We start from the raw sequence: 22,805 nt of genomic DNA on the forward strand, positions 1-22,805 counted from the left end.
AGTTTGCATGTTATGTATGTGTGCAAAACTCTACTCACAGCACTGGTATTGGCTGCCCATCAACACCGATCTACTACTCTTCTACAAATTGGGAATGTTAGCAGCTCATATGCTTTTACATTACAGGGGTGCTCTGGGGAAAATTAAATATCTAGAGCCAGCTAAGGATTATTAAGTACTGGCAATTCCCTGTTCAGGTAATTGCTTTTGAGCCATATAGGGACAGTTAAATAAGCACTTCCATTTTAATATCATTTTCAAGAGATAAAAAGGATTCTGAAATTTCATCATGTCTAAATTTGGTACTGCTGTTGGGGAGGTGAAGAAACTTTATAGTCATGTGCTTTTTATAAAGGTATAATTGCCTGCTTCCAAAACTTCTCTAGTTAGAAATTTTACTGGAATATACTGTAGAAGTTCTACAGTGAAGAAGCCTCGCTTTTCCACCCAAAAATGAATTCTAGCGCAAGACTGTAGCCTGCATGGCCGACTCTGATGACAGTTCTTCTTGGTGTCCAGGTTGGTTTTTATCCAGTGCAGGATGTAATTTTTTAGCTGTCTTGTGCAGGGGTTCAGTTTCCCGCTATTATCAATCCTAGAGCACCTCAGTTCATCAGTGGGCTGCCCCCTCCCTTTCCCAATCCACAGCTTCTCCTTTTCTACTGCCTCTCACCCCTCCACTTAAGCATCTTCATTTCTCTCCCACTTTGAACAAATACTAAAACTCAAAACCAAAAGTTCCTTTTGGCCTTGTATTTCTGCATAGCTATTTTCCTCTTACTTGAAGGCCAAATTATGACATGAACTTTCTTTGACCTCCTTACATCCAGTTCATTTTAAACACACAGTGCTCAGGCTTCTGCCTTCCTTCTCTTTTGCTCCCCCAAAAATACTCCACTGAAAGTGTTTTCACTGTGTTCTCAGATGACCTCTTATTTGCTAATTCCTATGTTTACATCAGCATTTACCTTGATGTACCTATGACCTTTGACACTTTACCACTTCTTTCTGGAAGAAATGAATTCTTTCTAGAATTCACTGCCTGTGTTTTTATCCTCCCATCTGGTTATTCCTCTCAATTTTCTTCAGAGTCCTAAAATGCTGGGAGAGTCTATAAGGGAAAAAAACAACCCTCTACATTGTTGGTTGGAATGTAAACTAGTAGAACCATGATGGAGATCAGTGTGGAGATTCCTCAAAACCCTAAAACTAGAAATTCCATTTGACTCAGCTATTGCTCTTCTAGGTATCTTCCCAAAAGATTAAAGACATCATATTACAGTGATGCATGCACACCCATGTTTATAGCAGCACAATTTATAATAGCTAAATGTTAGAAGCAGCCCATCAACAGATGAATAGTAAAGAAATTGTGGTATTCACACAACATGAAGTACTACTCTGCTACAAAGAAAGATAAACTTGAGTCATTTGTAGGAAAATGGATGAAAATGGATGCAGACCATAATGTGAAAGGAAATAAATCAGACACACAAGCTTAAATATGGCATGATTTCTCTTAGAGGGGAAACCCACATTATAAATAAAGAGGACAATAAAAGATAGGTAATAGAAAATAGGGAGAAAGAACTTTCTCAAACAGAAAGGGAGGGGATCAAGCGATGGGGGGAGGAGAAAGAAAAGGGATGAAAAAAGCAATGAAGATACATTATGTGCAGGTATCAACTCCACACAAGAATGTAAACAATGAAAACTGAGACAAGTACTGAAAACATGTACTAATAAAAAAATGTTTAAGTGCTAGGCTTCCCCAAAATCTCAGGAAAGAATGCTAATGTGACCTCTGGGATACAATACTAATTATTCCCAAGATTTCAGCTTCCACTTTTAAAATACCCCTTCTTGCCCTCCAAATGCCTCTTATCTGTGCCTGTCTTCAGGACTCGGACTTCCAAGGCCTCTTAGCACCCTGTCTTCCCGCAACATCTTCCTCTCAGTCAAGAGCCACCAACCTAACTGTTCAACCTAGAAACCTATGCCTCCACTTTCACAACTAAAAGTAGCATGATAGGATGGTTTAGAGTAGGATTCCATAGGCTAAGTACCTGGGTTTGATTCTCAGCAGTCACATTTGACAGCTCTGAATGATCATGGGCTACATTTGCATCTCTCTGGGCCTTGAATTCTTTATTTGTAAAGCAGAGATAACAATAGTATCTACCTTACAGGGTTCTAATTGAGATCAAAGAACTTTGTGAAGCACTTCATCTATGTTTGTTTACATCTTCCACTGTTTTAATACTTTATATATTACTCCCATCAGTTTAAAAGCATTCAACATCCTCCTCCATTGCACTTAGCATCCAAATTCCTCATCTGGTCTTCACGAAGGACCCAGCATACCCAGTGTCAACCCCACCTCAAGTGCTCCATCCCAGGCAAAAGAAACAACAGAATATCCTTGTGTGGTCCTCTCTAGGGCTTTTCAAATGTTTTTGCTTCTGGCTTAAAACACCCCTTCCCCCAGTTCTTGGCCCCTTGTGTCTGAACAGCTCCCACTCATTCTTCAAGCTTCAAATTGGGTGTCACTTCCCTGGGAAGTCTGATTCCTGGATTGGTTTAGGACCAGCAACAAATAGCCACACCTACCTAAAATTTCTTTTGCCTAGCACATGTGCTTCATATATAGCTGGTTGTAAGTGATTCTCTGTCCAGTCCCTCCTTTGAACTGTATTCTCTGTGAAGGAAGGGACTAGATCTCCTCTCCTTCTCCCTTTCAATTCTTAGAACATCCCAAGTACTGAAAGCATGACTGAACAAGCACACACAAGCCGACTATCCCAGTCAGAACTTAGGCCGAGTAAAGAAACTGTGTAATGTGTGATCTTGTGGACTCCAGGTAGCATGGGAGTGAGTAGGCTAGAACATTCACTGTTGGTCTTGTGGGAGAAGGGTAGGCTGCATTGTACATTCAAATACTTGTTTTTTAAAGCAGAGTCAAGTGCCCTGTTTCTTAACTTTTCAAGACTATAATTCATTCTGATTAACCAAATAATTTCACATTCATCACATTTGATGATTGCTATATAGGGACCATCTTCTGCATTTTTCCACCAACCAAAGTTGTATTTAACTTTACTTAGTTGAATGTGATCTTTCAAAGTAGAGCATCTTCTGGAATATTCTTCCCCATCCACAGCTCCTAAACTGCAGAGTTAAAAGTAAAAGATACTCTTTTTTTTTTTTTTAAACAAAAGTGTTTGTGTGCCTGAATGGTGATTTCTTACTTGTGCGATATTTCTTGTCTTTGTGTGATTATTTTCCTAATGACCAAGTCTTCTTCCAAACCAGGTGCAGTTACATGATAGACAATGTGATTTTACTGATGAATGGTGCATTACAAAAAAAATCCGTGAAAGAAATTCTGGCAAAGTGCCACCCACTGGGCAGTTTTACAGAAATGGAAGCAGTCAACATCGCAGAGACCATTTCAGATCTCTTCAACGCAGTTCTGGTTGAAACTCCATTAGGTATGAATACATAAGTACATAGCTGCCTGTGTATGTTATCACAGTCATTAGAAAATGTATTTGCTGTTCACAACTGTTTTCCACATATGCAGTTTCATGTCATGCGAATTCTTAGCTGTACAAGGGACATTAAAGAATCATCTAGTCTTGCTCCCTCATTTTTCAGATCAATAAAGTGAAATAACCTGCTCAGGGTCACATGCAAACCATTTGTAGCAGAAGAGGAGCCGGAGCTCACCTCCTCACCGTCAAACCCTCGTACCTTCTACTACCCCATAGCACGTAAATAACAGAACATATCGTTGCTCAAAGTATTAGTCTTCTAGCTGAGTTTTATGATAATTCTTCATTTTTCATTTTAAACTAAGGTCTACATAAAGACAACCTGGGAAGCATTTTGTTTTAGGAAGCTTGAAGATGTTATTTTTCTGAGATATTTTGTCAAATGATCTGAAGTGATGATGGAATGAATGTCAATTTCATTATAATTTGACACTGACAAACACTGGATTGCTTAAAATGTTAAAGGGATAATTTCATAGGCATTTTTTTATCTATTATTGTCAGAAAATTAGGATAGTAGTAATCCACTATTGATCATTTGACAAAATATTTGCACTTTGTTTTAATTTGGGGGGTGTCCATGAGGATCACACATGTGATGAGAATGCTCTCACTGACATCCCCAGCCAAAATAGTAGCTATTTAAAACAGAAATTTTTTTTTTTGGTACCGGGGATCAAACTCGGAACCTTGCGCTTGCTAAGCAGGCAGAAGAACCACTGAGCTAAATCCCTGGCACTAAAACAGAAATTTTTAAAAGACAAAAGTAATATGTGTGTCATCCATTAGTATCTGAGGCTGAGGCAGCACAGCCCGGTGAAAAGAGTGTGAGCCTGGAATCAGACACCCGCGACCTTCTCCCAACAGCTGTACCTTCTCCCAGCAAGGTGACCTGGGGTAATTCAATTCACCCCAATTTCCTCATTTTAAAAGCAATCATATCTGATTATAGACGGGTTTGGAAAACAAAATAAAACATAGTCTTAACACAACTCAATGACTGGTATAAGTTAGGTTACAAAAGGTAAATATTACTAGTAGGTAACATTTACTGAGGATTTAGGAGGGATTTCAAAAAGTAAGCTTTAAGCTAATAGTTCCAAGGTGTTATGAAGACTGAGTAAGTAGAAATGTGTTCAACATAGCAATAGATGTTTAGGGCTCACACATAGTAAATGCTTATTAAGGAATCAGTCCTATCATCCCAACTGCTGTTAGCTGTGTCAAGTCTGTGGATTGCAACTCCGCAGTGTCCTCATTAGGAGTCAGCAGAGGGTGGTAAATTCAGGAAACATTCTCTGAAGTTTATAACCTTGCCTTTTATTCATTCACTTTGTTTGATAATTTTTGCTTTTAGCTCCATTCTTTCAAGACTGTATGTCTGAAAATACTCTAGACGAACTGAATGTTGAATTACTGCGCAATAAACTATATAAGGTAATGGTTTTCCCAGATACTACATTTTTCTTGATTACATGACATGTCATAATTAGAATCTTTTATTAACAAAGTTTCTTGGTCCATTAGCCAACACCTGCAATTAGGAAGCTATATAGAGTTGGAATATAGCTTTTATTGTTTTGACCTGTCTTGTAGTTACACACATGTGTGTCAATTTTCCCCAGCCAGCAACATTTTTGAGAAGAAATAGCATACTCTACTGTATTCTTAGCTCCTTGTACAGTGCCCAGAACATAAAAAGTGTTGACTGGATGGTACTAGGTGGCTGGATAAATGAGTAAGGTGACCCATATGAACCTACTCAAAGCAACCACCATGCATATTAAGTCTTCCATTTTATAGCGACCACCTCTGTCACTGATCTGGTTATAGAGCCCCCAAATCTCACAATTAACCTTCCCACAGAATTTTAAACTACTGTGTGCAGTATACCAGAATGACCAGCTGGTGGACATTGCATCAGACACACCACTTCTCATAATATGACTGGACCGGGCTGCCATTAGAGTGGCCCTGTGTATTCTAGGTTGAGCAAAATCTGCCCATACAACCATAGTGCCTTTGGGCACTCTCACAGAGTAAATGAATATATATTATTGTGCCATGTATATTATATATAATATATGATATATACGTATATGTATAGGATGCTATAGTGAAATATGCGGTTCTCTCAAAAGCATTGTATGATAGGCAATTATTTTTAGAAAGTGACATATGGGCTTTGAGGAGACATCAAAGATATAACTAACAGAAGGCACTCTTCTGAGCAATATACAGGCCTTGATTCCATTAATCTACTAGCAAAACTATAAGATTTATGCTATACCCATTCCTCAGATAAGAAAAACTGATACATGGAGGGGTAAGGATTCCTTTCAGAAGTCCACTGGCTAGTAAGTATTAGAGTTGAGATTCAAACACAGGCAGTCTGATACTACAGCCCAGATGCTGCCTTTCCAATATAGCCCCACACTCAAAGCCATTTCTAAAGTGCCTCTGTGAGTTTAAATGTCAGCAGAAGACCGCTAAAATCATTCACTGAGCTCAGAAAAGAACTTGGCACTCTTGTTAGAATAGCCAGAATTAACCATGTGAAATAATCCAAGAACCATGTGAAAAAAATGCATAAGTAATTATAAGCTATGATAAGTGCAGTTTTGTTCTTTTATGGAGTTCTTTTTTAGTCTGTGCAACATGCTGCAATGTGAAAATTTCTACCAAATTCATTATCAAATATCTCTCTATGGGAAAAATAATTCAATTTCCATTGAAGAATTTCATAGGCCATGAAAAGATGACCTAGAAAATTTCAAAAGGAAAATATGCTCATTTATTGTTTTATGATCTTTCTTTTTAAGTCTTACCTTGAATCATTCTATAAATTCTGTAAGAATCATGGTGATGTCACAGCAGAAGTTATGTGTCCCATACTTGAGGTAAGAAAGAGTCTTTGAATTTTTTTATGCTGAATAATGTGCTTATATGCTTTCCCTTGTTTTGATCCTGCTTATATTTCTTTATCTTGGAAATTATATAGAAATAAAATAAGCAGTACATTGTAATACATATATCATTTCATGTCTTCAATGAAGAGTAACATTTTTTTTTTCCATTTAGTTTATTGGTACATTTTAGGTATACAATACAGTTACATTCATCACTGGGATCTTGTATCTTTATATGATATATCTTGGTTCTTATTTTTTCCCCATTCCCCTGCCCTCCTTTCACCCCCTCTACCCTTCCTTATTTACAAAGACTTCATTTCCATGTTTTGCCTTTTCTCATATTTTTTTCTTTTTCCTTCTTTCCTTTCCCCTTCTTCTCCCACTTCCCCTATTTCTTTAGACCTTTTCTTTCTATTTCACAATATCAATTATACATTTTGATTCTTATTTACACTTTTAGTTTTTCACACCAGAGAAACTATTTGGTATTTACACATATGTGTCCTATTTATTTCACTTAAGAGTATGGCCTCAATGTGCATCCACTTAGCTATAAATGTCTCCAGTTTCTCATTCTTTATGGCTGAGTAGTACTCCATTTTAAAGAAGATGCAGGGGTTTTTTTAATATAAAAAGAACAACATTTTTTGAGGGCTGGAAGTGTAGCTCAGTGGTAGAGCCTTTGCCTAGTATGCCCAAGGTCATGGGTTTGATCCCAGCTCCACCAAAAAAAAAGTACTATTTTCCAAGTTTTCTACACAAAGGAATTATTTTGTAATCAGGAAAGAAAAATGCTTATAAAAGTTTGATCATGATTCATTTTGATGTAGTATATTGAATGCACATTAGAACTATTTAAAATTGAGTATGCTCGTGAGCCAATCCCAGCTCCCAGGAGGAGGCTCACCACCGCCATTCCACTGCTCCTAGGACAGAGGAGGTGAGCCAATACCAGCTCCCAGGAGGAGGCTCACCACTGCCATTCCACCCCTTGCTCAAAGAGGAGGTGAGCCTCGTGGGCACCAGCAGTACCCCCCCACCATGGAAATGAGAAGACATGTAAATAAGCCTTAAAAACAGACTTCCAGATCACGTACAGCAACCCCAAAGGGAAATGAGATGGAACAATCTGATAATCAACCACCTGGACTCCCTGAACTGGCAACAAAAGAGGATCTGGAAAAAATGAAATCAGAAATAATTTCTCAGATAACAGCAAAGATTGTGCCCATAGTGCAAGACATGATTAATAAATCTAGAGAGGACACAGATAAAAAAAAAAATAGGAGATCTGAGGAACATGATGGAATCCCAACATAGGAAACAAATGGAATCCATAAAACAGATACAAGCAGATTTCCAGGAGATTAAAAACTCCATTGAAAGTCTACACAGCAGAATGAGCACATGTGAGGACAGAATCTCACATATAGAAGATAAGATTGCAACTAGTGACCAGGAAAAGAAAAATTGCTTTAAAATTGTAAGGGACCACGAGAAAGCAATCCAGCAGCTGCTAGACAGTGCAAAGAAGAATAACATAAGACTGATTGGAGTCAATGAAGAAACAGGAGAGAGTGCAGATGACATAGAAAAACTGTTCACAGAAGTGATGGCAGAAAACTTCCCAAGCAGGGGAAAAGAACCTGACATGCAGATAAGTGAGGCATATAGGACTCCAACTAGCCTTGATCAAAACAAATCTACACATAGGCATATAATAGTTAGGATTTCAGAAACCCAACAGAAGAACAAAGTTCTACAAGCAGTGAGAGAAAAGAAACAAGTCACATACAAAGGAAAGCCCATCAGAGTCACAGTAGACTTCTCAACTTCTCCTCAAGGCAAGAAAAAGCTTGGAGTGATGTATTTCAAGCCCTAAAGGAAAACAGCCTCCAACCCAGATTGATGTACCCTGCAAAACTATCTTTTAAAATTGATGGAGAAATAAGATACTTTTGTGATAAAGAGAACCTTAGGAACTTCATGAATATCAAACCAGCACTCCAAAAACTTTTAGACAATATCCTAGGAAAAGACAATGAGAATCACAACCCCAGGAAGCCCAGCAGAATGAATCCACCAGGCATGATAAATTAAAAGCAAAGGGGGAGAATCCAACAAAAAGAAAAAGTCATGACAAGGCTTTTACAACTTTTAACTTCATCTCCCTAATGAGTGTATAATTCAATCTTGTTATTGTGCTGATTAATATTTTTCTGATTCTAATGTTGCACCCCTTTCCTTGTACTGTACTGGCTATTTATCATCTTCTTGTGTCTACTTTTTAATTGGCTTGTCTATTAATGAACTGTAAGAGCTCTTTATATATTCTGGTCATAGGTTATATGCATTGTAAATATGGTTCATTTATGGACTACTTTTCATTTTAATGATGTCATTTAAAGTTCTAAATTTTGATGGAATCTCATTTATCAATTTTTTTCTTTTCTACATCATGTTTTTTGTATCCTAGGAAGTTCTTGCCTACCCTAAATTCATAAACATTTTCCCTTATAATTTCATCTTAAAGTTTTATAGTTTTAGTCTTTCATATTTAGGTTCATAGATCCTTTCAAATTATTTTTATGTATGGAAATAAAGGGTTGAGGTAAATAAATAAATAAATAAAATTGAGTATGCTGTGAGCACTTGGTGAACTATAGGTGCTCTTACAATAATCACTCAAATTCCCATTGGAAGATCACTGGGCAGCTAGAAACTTTTACAACTTGGCACCAATGTACACTGTGGCTGTATCGACAGGGGCATCATTTTTGATACAAAACAAATCCTAAAATAAAGACTTCCCAAGGCAATCCTCAAGCATTCCATTTTTCATTAAGAAGACCCCAGTTCATTAAAATGATTAAAATGAATACTTGATAATTTGAAATAGGAAGAAAAGTCCAAAGGGATAGGAGTTATGGGAGGGGAAGGGGAAAGGAAAGAAGGGAAAGGAAAAATTATGAGAAAAGAAAAAAATGGAAATGAAGTCTATGTAAATAGGGAAGCGTGGAGGGGGTGAAGGGTGCACAGGTAATGGGGAAAAAATAAGAACCAAGATACATCATGTACAGGTACAAACACCCAATGATAAATGTAAACATGTTGTATACCTAAAATGTACCAATAAAAGAACTTCAGATAACAAAAAAGAAGAAGAACACCCCAGTTCAGTGATTAACAGTTGGCAAACTCATTTAATTATGTGTCAGGTACCACTACTGATGTCTACCTCTGTAGCCGGCGTGTGTGTGTGTGTATTGCTGGGGATAGAACCCAGGATCCTGAGCATGCTAGATGAATGCTGTAGCACTGAACTACATCCCCAGCCCCTGTACCCGTTTAATTCCTCTTTATCACTATGAGTCCATCTATGTTCAGAGGCCCTCTCATACGGCTGACTTGCGAATGTGAGGGAGAACGGGGTGGAAATCCGAACTGTGTGTGAGGCATCCTGGGCACTTTGCACCAGTGTTTTAGATACATCTCTCTTGTTGGCTTCCTAATCCACTTGAATAATAAAATACTATTTTGCATTTTTCTAAGCCCCTGTTTTGCTCTCCAAAGTTGTTTTATCCAAGAATATTTTAATTACTAGATTATCTGTTACAGTGACTGGTAGACAATCAGATAGCTCAAAGTCTTACGATCTCAAGAAAAATCTAATAAGCATCACTAATTAAGCAAAAAAGAAAAAAATCCACAACTATTACCATCATCTGCATATATTTTAACCTAATGTTTTTGTACTTCATATTATGAAATAAGTGCTCCTCAAATATTTAATCATTTAAATGTTACTGTTAAAACTACTTTGGTATTCCCTGTTGAAATTCCTAAAAAAGCCAAATAGTCCTTGAAGTAAACATCTTATCTATCACTGGAGGACTCCAAAAATATTTTTGTCTTTATCTATATTACACAGAAACTGGGCACTGAATAAATAAATAACATTTTTTGTGGCATATTTAATGTCAGCAAGAGAACTGCCCTCTTTCAGACATGCTGGCCCTGGGACATGAGTAACTTAGTGACCCTATAAAACTGTCCCCTATATTTCCGCAAATTTAATGACTAGCCACAATGGAAGAAGCCATATTATCTATGGTTCAAAACTACAGTTTCTACTTGGCACAGCTCCTATGGTTTAGAAGCGGTTTGTGTATTCTATACCTAGAAATAGGTGAAATCAAAGTTATGTTAAAACTCATAACCTTACAAAGGTGTAAAGGGGACTATTAATAGCTAACACTATTAGCACAATGTGCCACATTCCATCCTGAGTGCTTCATATACATGAATTCACTTGGACTGTAAAACTACACAACAAGGCAGATATTTTAGTGTTTATTTTTCAGAACAAGCAACTGAGCCATAGACAAGGTTCTAGTAACTTCCCTGGTGTCCTACTGTTAGGAAGTGGTAGTGTCAGGATTTGAACCCAGGCAGTCTGGCTCCTGTTCCTATATGCTAATTCAGTGTCCCCATTTGGCTCTGAAAAAAATTCACCATTCATACTGAATGCAGTAGCCTGTAATCCCAGCTACTCAAGAGACTAGGGCATGAGGACTGCAAGTTCAAGGCCAGCCTGGACAACTTGGCAAGAACTTGTTTGAAAATGAAAAATCGAATCAAGGGCTGAGAATATAAAGATGTAGCTGAGTATTCCCTGGATTCAATCCCCAGTACTGGAAAAAAAAAATCACCATTCACAGTTCTTTTGTGTAGAAAGTAAGTGCTAATTCATAAGAAACATCCTATTATCTGGTCTATGAAAATCAGAAGTAGATAGCTCAGTAGGGTAAAAAAATAGTATCAGAAAAATGCATGTCACTTGAAGAATTTGATCAAACTAATAAATGCCTGGTGTTTTTATTTTCCCTTGCTACCCTCACAATACTATTAGATTAGATTTTTTTCAAACTGCATTAAAAATAAAAATACATCCAACTATCTTTATATATTTACATAGAATAGTAGCTATTGATAGCATTCAATTATAACTTTTCTAATAATATGATCAGAGATTTTTCAGTTTCACATATATATATTATGTATATATTTTTAGATCATAAAAAATTACTCTGTTTATTTGTGCAGCTATAGAACACAAAGTTTCACATACATATGCTCATTGAATCTTATTTGAGAGGAGACTTCAGAATACTTACTATCATAGAAGAAAGCATTAATCTAGGCTTGCATATGAAAATTTGACTTAATTACAAGATTGTAACTTTGTACAACAAAGAAGAGATTGACTCATGTTCAAGGCAGATGTACAGCAGTATACCCTGCTCTTCCACTGAGTGGATCTGGTTAATGGCACTGCACATGTGCTTCTAAGGCAGGGCTTGACTCCAGTTCACTTCACTTTTTCATTAGCATGAACACCTCTGCCCTGTAACCCTTCTTCCTCTAAGAATGTTTGACCCCATCAGTCAAGATCTACGATGTGCAACTGTCAAGGATTTTGAACAAATCAAGTGTTATTTTTTCTTACAACAGCAATAAGTTATTATTCGAAAATGTGTATTTCTAAAGAAGAGTGAAGCAAAGACAGGGGGCATCCAGTATACCCTGTACCACATAGCAACCTGATTCCCTGCAAAGGAAAGATGAAGAATCAAACCAGTGCTGACCCTTTCAGTCTTCTCTAATCAGATGCTATGTCCAACTCTTCATAGGGATCATCAAAAAGCAGTCTTTTTACAATTTCAAAATTAATTTTTTTCACTCAGAGGACACACACACACACACACACGAAAACCCCAAGACTGGTAAAATAAGATAGATACTGCGGCCAGGGATTTAGCTCAGTGATCCTGCCTCCTGTCTTGTAGGTGCAGTCCTGAGTTTGATCCGCGGTGCACCCCCCCAAAAAATGTATAGTTATAAGGGAAATGAAAATATAAATATAATAGGGATTGAAAGTCAACCATTTCTAATTATGGAAGAAATAAAGGCCTTGTTATGAAGATGGCATCTGGTGAGGCACTCAAAAACACATTGGATTTCAACCTGCAGACTCATGAGATGGAACATGAGCATGTCCCTTGCCAGCAAAGGGGAGAAGTGGTAATGAGGACAAGGACTTGAAGAGTGTGGACTGTTCAGATGACTGGTATGTCAGTCCAAGCCTTCTTGTCTTGACAGGGCACATGAAGCCCTTCCTGCTGTCATCCCAGCTACCTGTCCAGTCATTGCTGTTTCTTCTTGCCAGCATTGGAGTTTCGACCACTCCTCCAAAATGTCATGTGCTCAAGCAGGTTTCTCCTTGGCATGCACTGCACACATGCTCTGCTATCTTGAAGTGTCTGCAGTGTTGCCTACCCTGCCTCATTTCTCTCCTGAAAATTCTAACATCTTAGATCTAGAGAGCACATAAAAGACCATCTGGGACAATTACCTCCTTTGTTGCTCGTCCTGTCCTAATTTTTATTTTAAGGTTTCTTATTGCCATGAAATCTTCCTCTTATTGCCATGAAATCTCCCTCCCTCCCCTTTCTTATTGCCATGAAATCTCCCTCATCTCCTATAAGGTCTAAAATTACTGACAGGGCTAGTTATATTCAGTGGCCAGAGGCAGCTGCCTTTGCTTCCAAATAAGGCTGCTCCCTGCTTCTGGCCCACCCATAATTTCCGTGAGAGCAATCAAAAGGATCATATGAGACTAACACATGATCCTTCTGATAGGAAACACCTGTTCTAACAAAAGAGTTCCAGTAAAATCTGTTGCAAGTTTGGTTTTGTTACTGGCTAATAGTCAAAAATAATGATTAGAAGATAGCATGGAGCGATTCTTTTCAACTTTCATGTACATGTAAATAACCTTGGAATCAGGTTAACATGCAGATTTTGGTTTAGTGGGTCTGGATTGTCCTCTGAGTCTCTGTATTTCTGTTGAGCTTCCTGGTACTGTCGAAGCACTGAGCTGTGAAACACTTTGAGCAGCAACATTATAGAGAATATTGCAGAATTCAAACATAGCAAAATCACAAACTGTTCTGTTGGGTTGGATAAATAGTTAAGATATTACTGGATATCACAGGCGTGGTGGTACAACCTGTAATCTCAGCATTCTGGGAGACTAAGACAGGCAGATCACAAGTTCTAGCCTAGCCTGGGCAACTAAGCGACTTAGTGAGACCTTGTCTCAAAATTTAAAAACAAAAGTTTTAAAAGGTTGGGAATGTAGCTCCCCCATGTCCAATCATTCATATATATATATATATATATATATATATATATATATATATTCATTCTTATTCATCAGGCTCTGACTCTTCAAAAACAATGAATAAGAGAGACGTGGTGATATAATTCCTTGTAAAAACTCAAGCACAGAGTTGGGTACCTAGAGTAGAATTTCTGAGCTCAAGAGCACCTTGGCAAACATTCAGAGTGGTCAAAGGAGGAGCCCAAGGAGGACAGACTGAGATAAAATGCGCAGAGTAGGTAGAAGAAGAACCAAGAGTGAAATATGGAAAGTGAAGTAAAAGAAATTTCAAGAATGACCAGGTGATGAGATGAAACAGTGGTCTGGCCTGGGGATGGGAGCTCAGGTATTCAGCCTAGGCAATTTAGCAACTTAGCAAGAGCCTGACTAAAAAAAAAAAAAGTAAAGGCCTAAGCAAGTAGCTAATTGCAAAGGCCTTGAGTTCAATCATATATGCATATGATGTTAACATGTTTGATGACCATTTTTTTTTGCTGTTCAAACACCCTGGTAGGCACATCTACTTACATTATCTCGATCTGTCTCTGAATGGACTATAATGGATATTACTTCCACTTTTATACATAAGATATTTGTGACTCTAGTGGCCTACGTGATAGAAACTCAGGGTGCCTGGGAAGTAAAGTTTGGTGAGGTTTCAAGAGTCATAGGCCATCACTGAGCTGTGTGATCCTCTTCTGTCAAAGTTACTCCATTCCAAGAAAAGAGCAGGGAACATTAATAACACATGTCTGCATTATAATTAAATTTAGATCAGGAAAGGAAAGCAAATCACTTCAGAAATGGATTTGTCCACTTAGGGTTTGGTTTACAGCATTTAGTAGAGTATCAGATTTCACTGATTTTATGTCTTACAAATTCAGTTTGAGGCTGACCGCAGAGCCTTCATTATCACCCTTAACTCCTTTGGGACTGAATTGAGCAAAGAAGACAGGGAGACCCTCTACCCCACCTGTGGCAGGCTCTATCCTGAGGGCTTGCGCTTGTTGACCCAAGCTGAAGACTTTGATCAGATGAAGACAGTAGCGGATCATTATGGAGTAAGTGACCAACACCAGGTCCCTGCATGCCTTGTGCTATCTCATTATGTGTGCTTTAGAAATTCACACCTTAAATTTGCACTTCTTACCAAAAGTAAGTATAATGCTTTAAGGTCGCAAGCAGAACCTCTTGCTATAATTCTCTCTCCCAAAGAAATACAAGTTTCTAGCCCAAGCTGGTTTTCTTAAGGTTCCTGACAAGTAAGTATTGTTAAAATCTCCAAGAAGTGGTCATCTGAGCACTTTTTTGAAGTGTTTGATAAGGCAAGTTCCCAAGAAACAGGGTGCTCTTCTGGAAATATGAGCTCATGTTAAAGTTACATAAAAAGCCTGACCCCATGATTCTTTCCAGTACCCTTTAGGGAAACAGGGCTAGATGCAGAATGTCCATGAGGACTGCAGGGAGAATATGTATATAGGTGTGGACTTTTCTATTCCCTTTGCCAATGAAAGGAAGCAGGAGAGGACAGAAAACTACTTGTATCCTACTCCTACTCTAGCATCCAACAAGATGCTTTGGGTAAGACAGCCCAAAGTCCTCAGCTCTATGTCACACACCTTATCCCAGATTCCAGTCCCTCTGACTTGTAGACACACACACACACACTCACACACACACACTCACACACACACACATATAAATATACTCTCCACGTCACTTTCCCAGGACCAGATTGGCACTTGTCTTTCCCTGTGGATTTCTGAAGCCCTCCAGGAAAGATAAAAATCAGCAAAGGATATAGAAACCTTTGCAATATCTCATCTGCAAGTGCATGAGATTCTTCAGCATAATATTAAAATTTGAGCTTTTTTTCCCCATTCCCACCCCTTCCCACACTTGAAATTCTATGTGGGTTGTATCAGTTGTCAATCTCAAAGAACCCATGAGCCCATACTTATCAAACTGCAAGCATTCATTGAGCCCAAAGAACATGAGAGTGGAAATTAACTCTAGCAGTGCATATGGAGAATAGAACAGCTTTGGACTCTTGCCCCATAGCCCTGAATAAGCCAATAACTTAGAATTTCATCCACACTCTTATTATTTGAATTTTTTGGTATTTTGTCAGGAAACCAAAGATCTTACAACAAAAACTTCAAGCCTTCTGGTATAGATTTTTAAAAACTAAATGCACAATTTCTATATTGCTAGAAAAACATATTTATAAACACTTAAAGAAATGAAAAAAATTAATCTCTTATCTTTACTTTTAAGGTGTACAAACCTGTATTCGAGACTGTAGGTGGCCATGGAGGAAAGACACTGGAAGATGTGTTTTATGAGCATGAGGTATGAGATAACTGGAAATGCTATTAGTTCATATACTTTTCTTTACCATGGGTTTAAAATTTTTTTTTTTTGCTTTGGGTTTCTTTTATAATTGACCAGGCAAATTGATGTTTGTCAATCAACTGTGTTGATAATTCCTTGTGGCTCACATATGATAGCTTTCCATAGAATTGTCCCACCTGTAGACAGATATACACACCATGAAGCAATGGAAGAAATGTAGCTTTTCTGTAATTAATTAATTAGGAAGCAAATCTAGGACTTTCATGCCACCACATACTGACCGCCCTTACTGTTTGGTACAGCTCACTCTGTAACACCTCTCTCCTTCAAGGGGGCTTTATCCAAGACTAAAACACATGGACATAATTATAACCTAGTCATATGACAGTCCACCCAGAGAGCCTAGATTATTCTCTTTCCCTAAAAAAGTCAGAGGAGTACTTAAACCATTTATGATCAGTTCCTGGGCTCTTGTACTGTTTAACAAAAACTCCCCCCACAACAGGTAAGTTCCCCCAAATCTAGAGAATTTTTCTAGTGTATTTCTTTGAAACCATCTCAATCTGATTGAAACTAATGAAGAACCAATCTGCCAGGCATGGTGGCACATGCCTGTAATCCCACCACACAGGAAGCTAAGACAGGAAAATCATGAGTTCAGGGCCAGGCTGGGCAACTTAGTGAAACCCTGTCTCAGAAAACAAACAAAAAAGAACCAAATGTTAGGACTGTAGTAGCTGCAGAAAGCAGTTTGCAAAACCATCTTGCATCTACCCTTTAAACATTTTCCAATGGCTCTCTAATGTCTGTCATAGAAAAAAGTAACAGCAGTCCAAATTATCCAACATATCAGGGATATATTTACCCATGCCACTGCACCACTGCTGCAAAGAAAGCTGCTGCGGAAGCTGGTCACGGCAGGAAGAATGAATACCTATTCCTGAGAACAGAAGCAACCTCCACTTCCTGGTTGCTTTGTTTGAGGTTTTTCAGCGCTGCATTAGACTCAGTACCTCTCCTCCTTTTTTCCACCCTAAATGTCAAAATGGAAAAGAATGAAGGAATCATTCTATTTCCATCTTCATCTTTTTAAAATTTTTTTGAAATTTTCTTTTACTCACTTAACTTTTGTAGAATAAAACAATTCAACTATATGGAATCATATCACTCAATCTAAATTCCAGGAGCCTGTGGCATTGCCTAGGAAGGGAGTTTGACTTAAATGCCTTTTTATAATGTTAAAACTCTGGCCAAGAAGAAATGCTTTGCCCAAATGAGGCAAGCTTACTACCTGGAAACCAGATATATATTACTACAAAGTTGGACACGCATTCAAAATACACCCAGAAATCTTTGTGTTAGCAGTGCTGTTCTGAGTTTGGAAGTTTGTTTTGTGACTCCATAAACTTACTTTTTAAACTGCTGTTGTCTACATTTCTCAGAGTGCTGCTTTCTCTTTAGAACTTGCTGAGTGGTCACTGTTTTCCTGTATTTGGCCCAACTTGGACATTGACTACCTAAATACAAATAAGCACTGCATAAGCAAAAGCCAATCTGTAGCTTAATATTGCTTGACAAATATATCCCTTCCAAATAAGCTGATAGCCCGTGTTATTTTTTCTTTCTTCCTTAGGTACAAATGAATGTCCTGGCATTCAACAGGCAATTCCACTATGGAGTGTTTTATGCGTATGTAAAGCTGAAGGAACAAGAAATGAGAAATATTGTGTGGATAGCAGAATGCATTTCCCAGAGACATCGAACAAAAATCAACAGCTACATCCCAATTTTATAAGCTGATGGGAAAGTCCCAAATGCAGAAAAATCATGAATGTTAAAAGGAAGCTATTAAGGAAAATTAAAGAAATTATACTACATTATCTAGATAACATAAAAGTAAGCCAGGTTGGACCTTTGTAAAATCCATTAAACTAACCCTGAAACCACCCTGAAATGAAGCTTTTCTTCTTTTTTTCTTCAGCAGCCTTAACTCTTGCTTCCATATTTATGTCTCATTACTCACCAGGCCTTACACATTCATTTTAATTAACTATGCAGTACATTTCATTTTTCTCATTTGATCATGATCTAATAAAATAATAATAATAATTAGATTATGATCTAATAAAATCAGATCTAATAAAAGTGTTTTATTCTTGCTTTTCCAGCTTCTCTACAGGCCCAAATATGAAGTGTCTGCTTTAAATTTTAACTGTCTATTCCTACCCTAGCTCCACAAAAATCCATATCTGGACTTAGCCAACATGGACCCCATTTGATGGGAAGGGTTGCATTTATTTTCCAATATGCTTTGATCTGGTGCCTAGAGAACACTATAAAAATCCCTAGATGCGACTAGTGCCACATTGATAATGAACTAGTTACTCAAAAATTTCTTTAAATTAAAAAGAAACACTTTATCTTGCGGTTCCTTTTTATTTTACCTTGGAAATAACCCATTAGTTGGTTTTTTATTCATTCAGAAGCAAAAATCCCAGATGCAGATTGTAGAGTATGCATTCTCCATAAAACCTTGATAGAACCAGTTCATAGAGCTACACAGAAAAAGAAAAATCCACAAAACACAGCTTAAGTTCTTTCTTTAAGTATAAAAAACTGCATTTCTTATCTTTAAAAATCAAATATACTTATTTGAAAATTCTTTCTTCCTTTCCGTCTGTCTTTCTTTCTTTTTTCTTTTCTTTTTGTTGTTGTTGTCATTGTAGTACCACAGACTGAACTCAGGGCCTCACGTTTGCTGCTAAGCCATATTCCCAGGCCTTTTTTATTTTTGTTTTGAGACAAGGTCTTGTTAAATCGCCCAGGCTTGCCTCAAATTTGTAGTCCTCCTGCCTCAGCTTCCCAAGTGTCTAGGATTACAAGTATATATAGCCATCCCCAGGTTAGATATTTGAACATTCTTTAAACGTGAATATGTGCAGAGATTATGCACATACACATATCTAAATTTGGGTGTGTAGACAAGGATTAAAATTTTTATAGAGTCAAATGTTTTAGTAAAATATTTTAGTAATTTTAGTGGTAGAGTTTTTTGAGCTTAAGAAGAAATAGTACTCGCAAACTAGAAAGAAGGCCAAATCCCCAGTCACATCCTCATGCAAGAGTCCTAGCCTGTACCTTAGTTCTAGTACTAGAGGCCAATGTGCTTTAGGGGGCTGCAGAGCAGACCCATCAGCAGGAGTCAAAGCATCCACTGACCAAGTGACCCCTGGGCGAGAGAGAATGCTCCCTGTCTTGCTCAGACCTCTGCTCTTCACACTAGAACTCTGAAGAATAGACACTTATATTTTACATTTTAATCTGTGGTATCTGCAGGACAGGTTGGAACCAAAGACACTGTTAGGAAAGAGGTATGAGAAGAGCATGGAAATGCTGCTTAGACTACCCCTCGGCCTCCCCACTCCTCTGCACAGGGTAGGAAGGCTCCTGAGTATGTCACAGGCTGAAGGCAACAGTTACACTTCTTTTCCCTATATATAAACAGTGAGGAGTCCAGTTCCCCAAACCTTTTCCCCAATACCCAAGAGCCCAACTATTGTGAGACTATAGTGGAACTACCCTAGAATTCCTAGAGGCAAATAGAATGTGCCCAATCACAAATAAAGCACATACACCTTGAAATTTGAAGAATTTTTCTTGAAGTTTCACAGCTTTTAAGGGACTGAGCTGGGATCTTCCTTCTCTGTCATGCCTTGGGGATCTGAATTACAACAGAGAGCATGAATCTTTGAAAAATATTTCATCATACAGGGCCAAAAAGTCAGTTCTACAGAACTCTGGAAACAATGAGGCCAAAATGAATTTCTCATTCTAAGTGATTGACACTGACTTTCTCACCATCCCTCCTTACCTTGGTCCCAACAGTTCAGCAATCTCAAATGTCTACCTGCATTTGGTCTTGGAACGTTATATACCAATGAATTCCATACCCAGAATTCCTTGCAGCCTGTAGCCAATGTGCGCTCTTTCTCTCTCTCTCAATAAAAATCGCTAGGAAATATATGTGACCTTATCAGAGGGTAGAATTCTTAGTGATTTCATCCTTTGTGTCTCACAATAGCTGAGCCCAGGAGTCTTGAGGTCATTTTGGATGACTGCACAGCCATAAAATGTATAAGATTTATATATACACAAAAACCAAAATGTAGAAACTATAATGAGGCCCGAGTCACCTTGCCAAGTAATTTCTCCTCTCTCACATCTTCATTATTCCATTGGGCCTCCCATCAGTTACCTTTCCACCTGCTCATCCTTTCTCTTCAGTCACCTTGCACCTTGTTGTTTCCATTTTTGACTGCTGGCTGAAGGCTTAGGCACTAACAGAGAGCCAGTGTGCCAGAGCACTGCTTAACATGGACTACATGTTTGTGCTTGGGAAGAAGAGAGATAAGTAAAGAAGACGTAAACACAGACCAGTGTGAATGTCAATATATTAGGAGGTAATGGCCCCCCAGAGAATGAGCACTCTAACCATATCCACAAATGCCATTTAAAAGCTAGGATCTTTGACAAAATGCAGAAGTACATCAGTGTCTCTATGGCTTTAGTGGACTTCTGAGATCAGAGAGATTGTGGGCTTGATATGTGACTCTCTGATTGACAATGACAGCAGCACCAGATTCACTTACAGTGAATCTAGCTCATTGGTGGTGAAAGTCATTATTACTTTTTATCTTGAACAGACAGCAATTTTAGATTTTAAATAATTGAAATGTTTCTGTGTATGTTGTAGGTTTTTAAAAATTAAAGCATCTATTTATCTACTCAGCTATTAATGCTGAGATGCATTGTTCCTTGTGTAAAATGCTCATTGTTTTACAATTCTGAGGTTGTTTCAATTTGGGATTCAAAATGATTTTAAGTGTGGAGTGAATATAGTTCAGTTTGCTGGTGCAATGTCCAGAATTTTTTAAACTAAAAGATATTATTTTAAAATAAAAAGGAAGCAGAGTGAAGATTTTAATAATCTTCATGATTAGATTCTTATCAGTTCAATAGTCATCTTCTTCTTCTTCTTCTTCTTCTTCTTCTTCTTCTTCTTCTTCTTCTTCTTCTTCTTCTTCTTCTTCTTCTTCTTCTTTTGGTACCGGGGATGAACTGAGGACCTTGGGCTTTTGACGCAGGTGGTGGCACCACTGAGCTAAATCCCTGGTCCCTATAATGTACTTCTTAACATTTGCAGAGTCATGGAAGGGTGAGTCACTATGAACTCCACATCCCAGTGTCCAGATCACGTAGCTGTACACCAGGATTCACCCTGATAGCGTGAGCACTGTAGCATATGTCAAATAAATCCTTCATAGCCTCAAAAGACTGTTCAGTAGGTGCCTTATAGGAAAGTTCAGCAAGATCCATACATGCAAATAAGTAAACATAAGTTATGGTGTAGGGAATTAACATTTCACAGTTTAGCTATAGAATTTAAAGTGAGTCCTTAAAAGTGACCTTCATTTGGGTTCACATACCCTTCAGGAACCTTATGAGCACAGGGCACATTCTTTCAATAGTATAGACAGCTATACATCCATCCAAACTTTTGCATAATATATGAAAGGAGTATGGACCCTCTAAAACCCATTCATTAGTAACCTAGAAGTCTGGAGACTCCAGGTTAGAAAACTCCATTCAGAGGCTGAGAAATGGAAGAAAATCACAGATTAGAAAGCATTTTACTTTGAAAATAAAAGTAAGTACTCATACACATTTCTGATTACCTAGAAGGATATCCTGTTGAGTTGAGGAAGGAGAGAGCTTCCAGGAGACACTATACCTGCTTAGATGAACAAGAGCTCCTCACCTGCTGCACAGTCAGTCATGTCAATCACACAGAGGGTGGAGAAGCCAAGATCACAAGCAGCTTACTCTCATATTAAATTGAAATCACAATCCAAAGCATCCCTACTCTACATTTTAAAATGATTGATCTTTCCATGTATCACCAGTGCTACTGGTTTTTGCAAGATTAAGTGAGAACTGGGCTGGGAATTTAGCTCAGTGGTTCTGGTACCTGCCTTGCAAGCACAAGTCCTGAGTTCAATACCCAGTACCAAAAAAAAAGATTGAGAACTTTGTGAATTGGTTAAGAAGGTATATGCTTTCCTGACACACATCTCCAGAGTTTAATAATCAAATGAGAAAAATTACTTTAAGGCTTCATCTTCTGTGAATTAGAAGAAAGTTGTGTTCTCATGTTCCCCCATGGCACCTAGAAATGAATCATTTCTATCCTTTTAGCTATCTTTTATTGCTTGAAGCCAAATAAAAGTAAGTCAAGTGGAAGAGTAAAGAGTGACCAGGACAGATGCATAACCTCCCCAGTAAATACTATAAACCCAGGAAGGGCAAGTGGAAATTCACATCAGTATATTCCTCAGAAGGAAGTATGTATCTTTACAATCAGGAAGTAGCCGGTACTGTCTTGCATTTATGAGGCCATTTTCAAGGATGACTGTAGAAAGAGTGATTTCATGTGAATCAAAAACAGCTGGACACATAGCTGGCTCCTTCCCAGCTGCATGGAAGGCATAAACTGACTTACAACAGGCTTCATTTGAAAATACGGAAAGGCAATAGGAAGGAGTCAAGGGATGCCTCCATAAAAAATAAAGCAGAAATCATCAGTCAGTTCAGAGGAAACCTCAACAGAATATGACTTTTTCAAAATTAACTCTAGGTTGGAGCCATGAGAATTTTCTACTTTGAGAGATAACCTAGGAAAAATAAGTAAAAGCACATCTC

The 22,805-nt window shown here is 38.0% G+C and overlaps 1 protein-coding gene across 2 annotated transcripts in view; it reads left to right on the top strand.

Moving 5' to 3' along the window:
• Nucleotides 1-18,000, top strand: part of Atp6v0d2 (ATPase H+ transporting V0 subunit d2) — a 45,806-nt gene extending 27,806 nt beyond the window's left edge. The window contains exons 3-8 of one of the 2 annotated variants that reach the window (XM_004841977.4): nucleotides 3,313-3,491; nucleotides 4,912-4,991; nucleotides 6,377-6,454; nucleotides 14,576-14,752; nucleotides 15,969-16,043; nucleotides 17,680-18,000. In XM_004841977.4, the coding sequence (XP_004842034.2) occupies nucleotides 3,313-3,491; nucleotides 4,912-4,991; nucleotides 6,377-6,454; nucleotides 14,576-14,752; nucleotides 15,969-16,043; nucleotides 17,680-17,841 (751 nt within the window). In that variant the 3' untranslated portion in view covers nucleotides 17,842-18,000. Of the gene's footprint in view, nucleotides 1-3,312; nucleotides 3,492-4,911; nucleotides 4,992-6,376; nucleotides 6,455-7,396; nucleotides 8,992-14,575; nucleotides 14,753-15,968; nucleotides 16,044-17,679 lie in introns of those variants that run through there. The other variant, XM_087190552.1, reaches the window with a different exon arrangement.
• The last annotated feature ends 4,805 nt before the right edge of the window (nucleotides 18,001-22,805 follow it).

This window comes from Heterocephalus glaber, unplaced genomic scaffold (genome assembly GCF_053883595.1).
Source record: "Heterocephalus glaber isolate CG9 unplaced genomic scaffold, H.glaber_assembly_v1.0 deba00001553, whole genome shotgun sequence".
Classification (NCBI taxonomy): Eukaryota; Metazoa; Chordata; class Mammalia; order Rodentia; family Bathyergidae; genus Heterocephalus; species Heterocephalus glaber.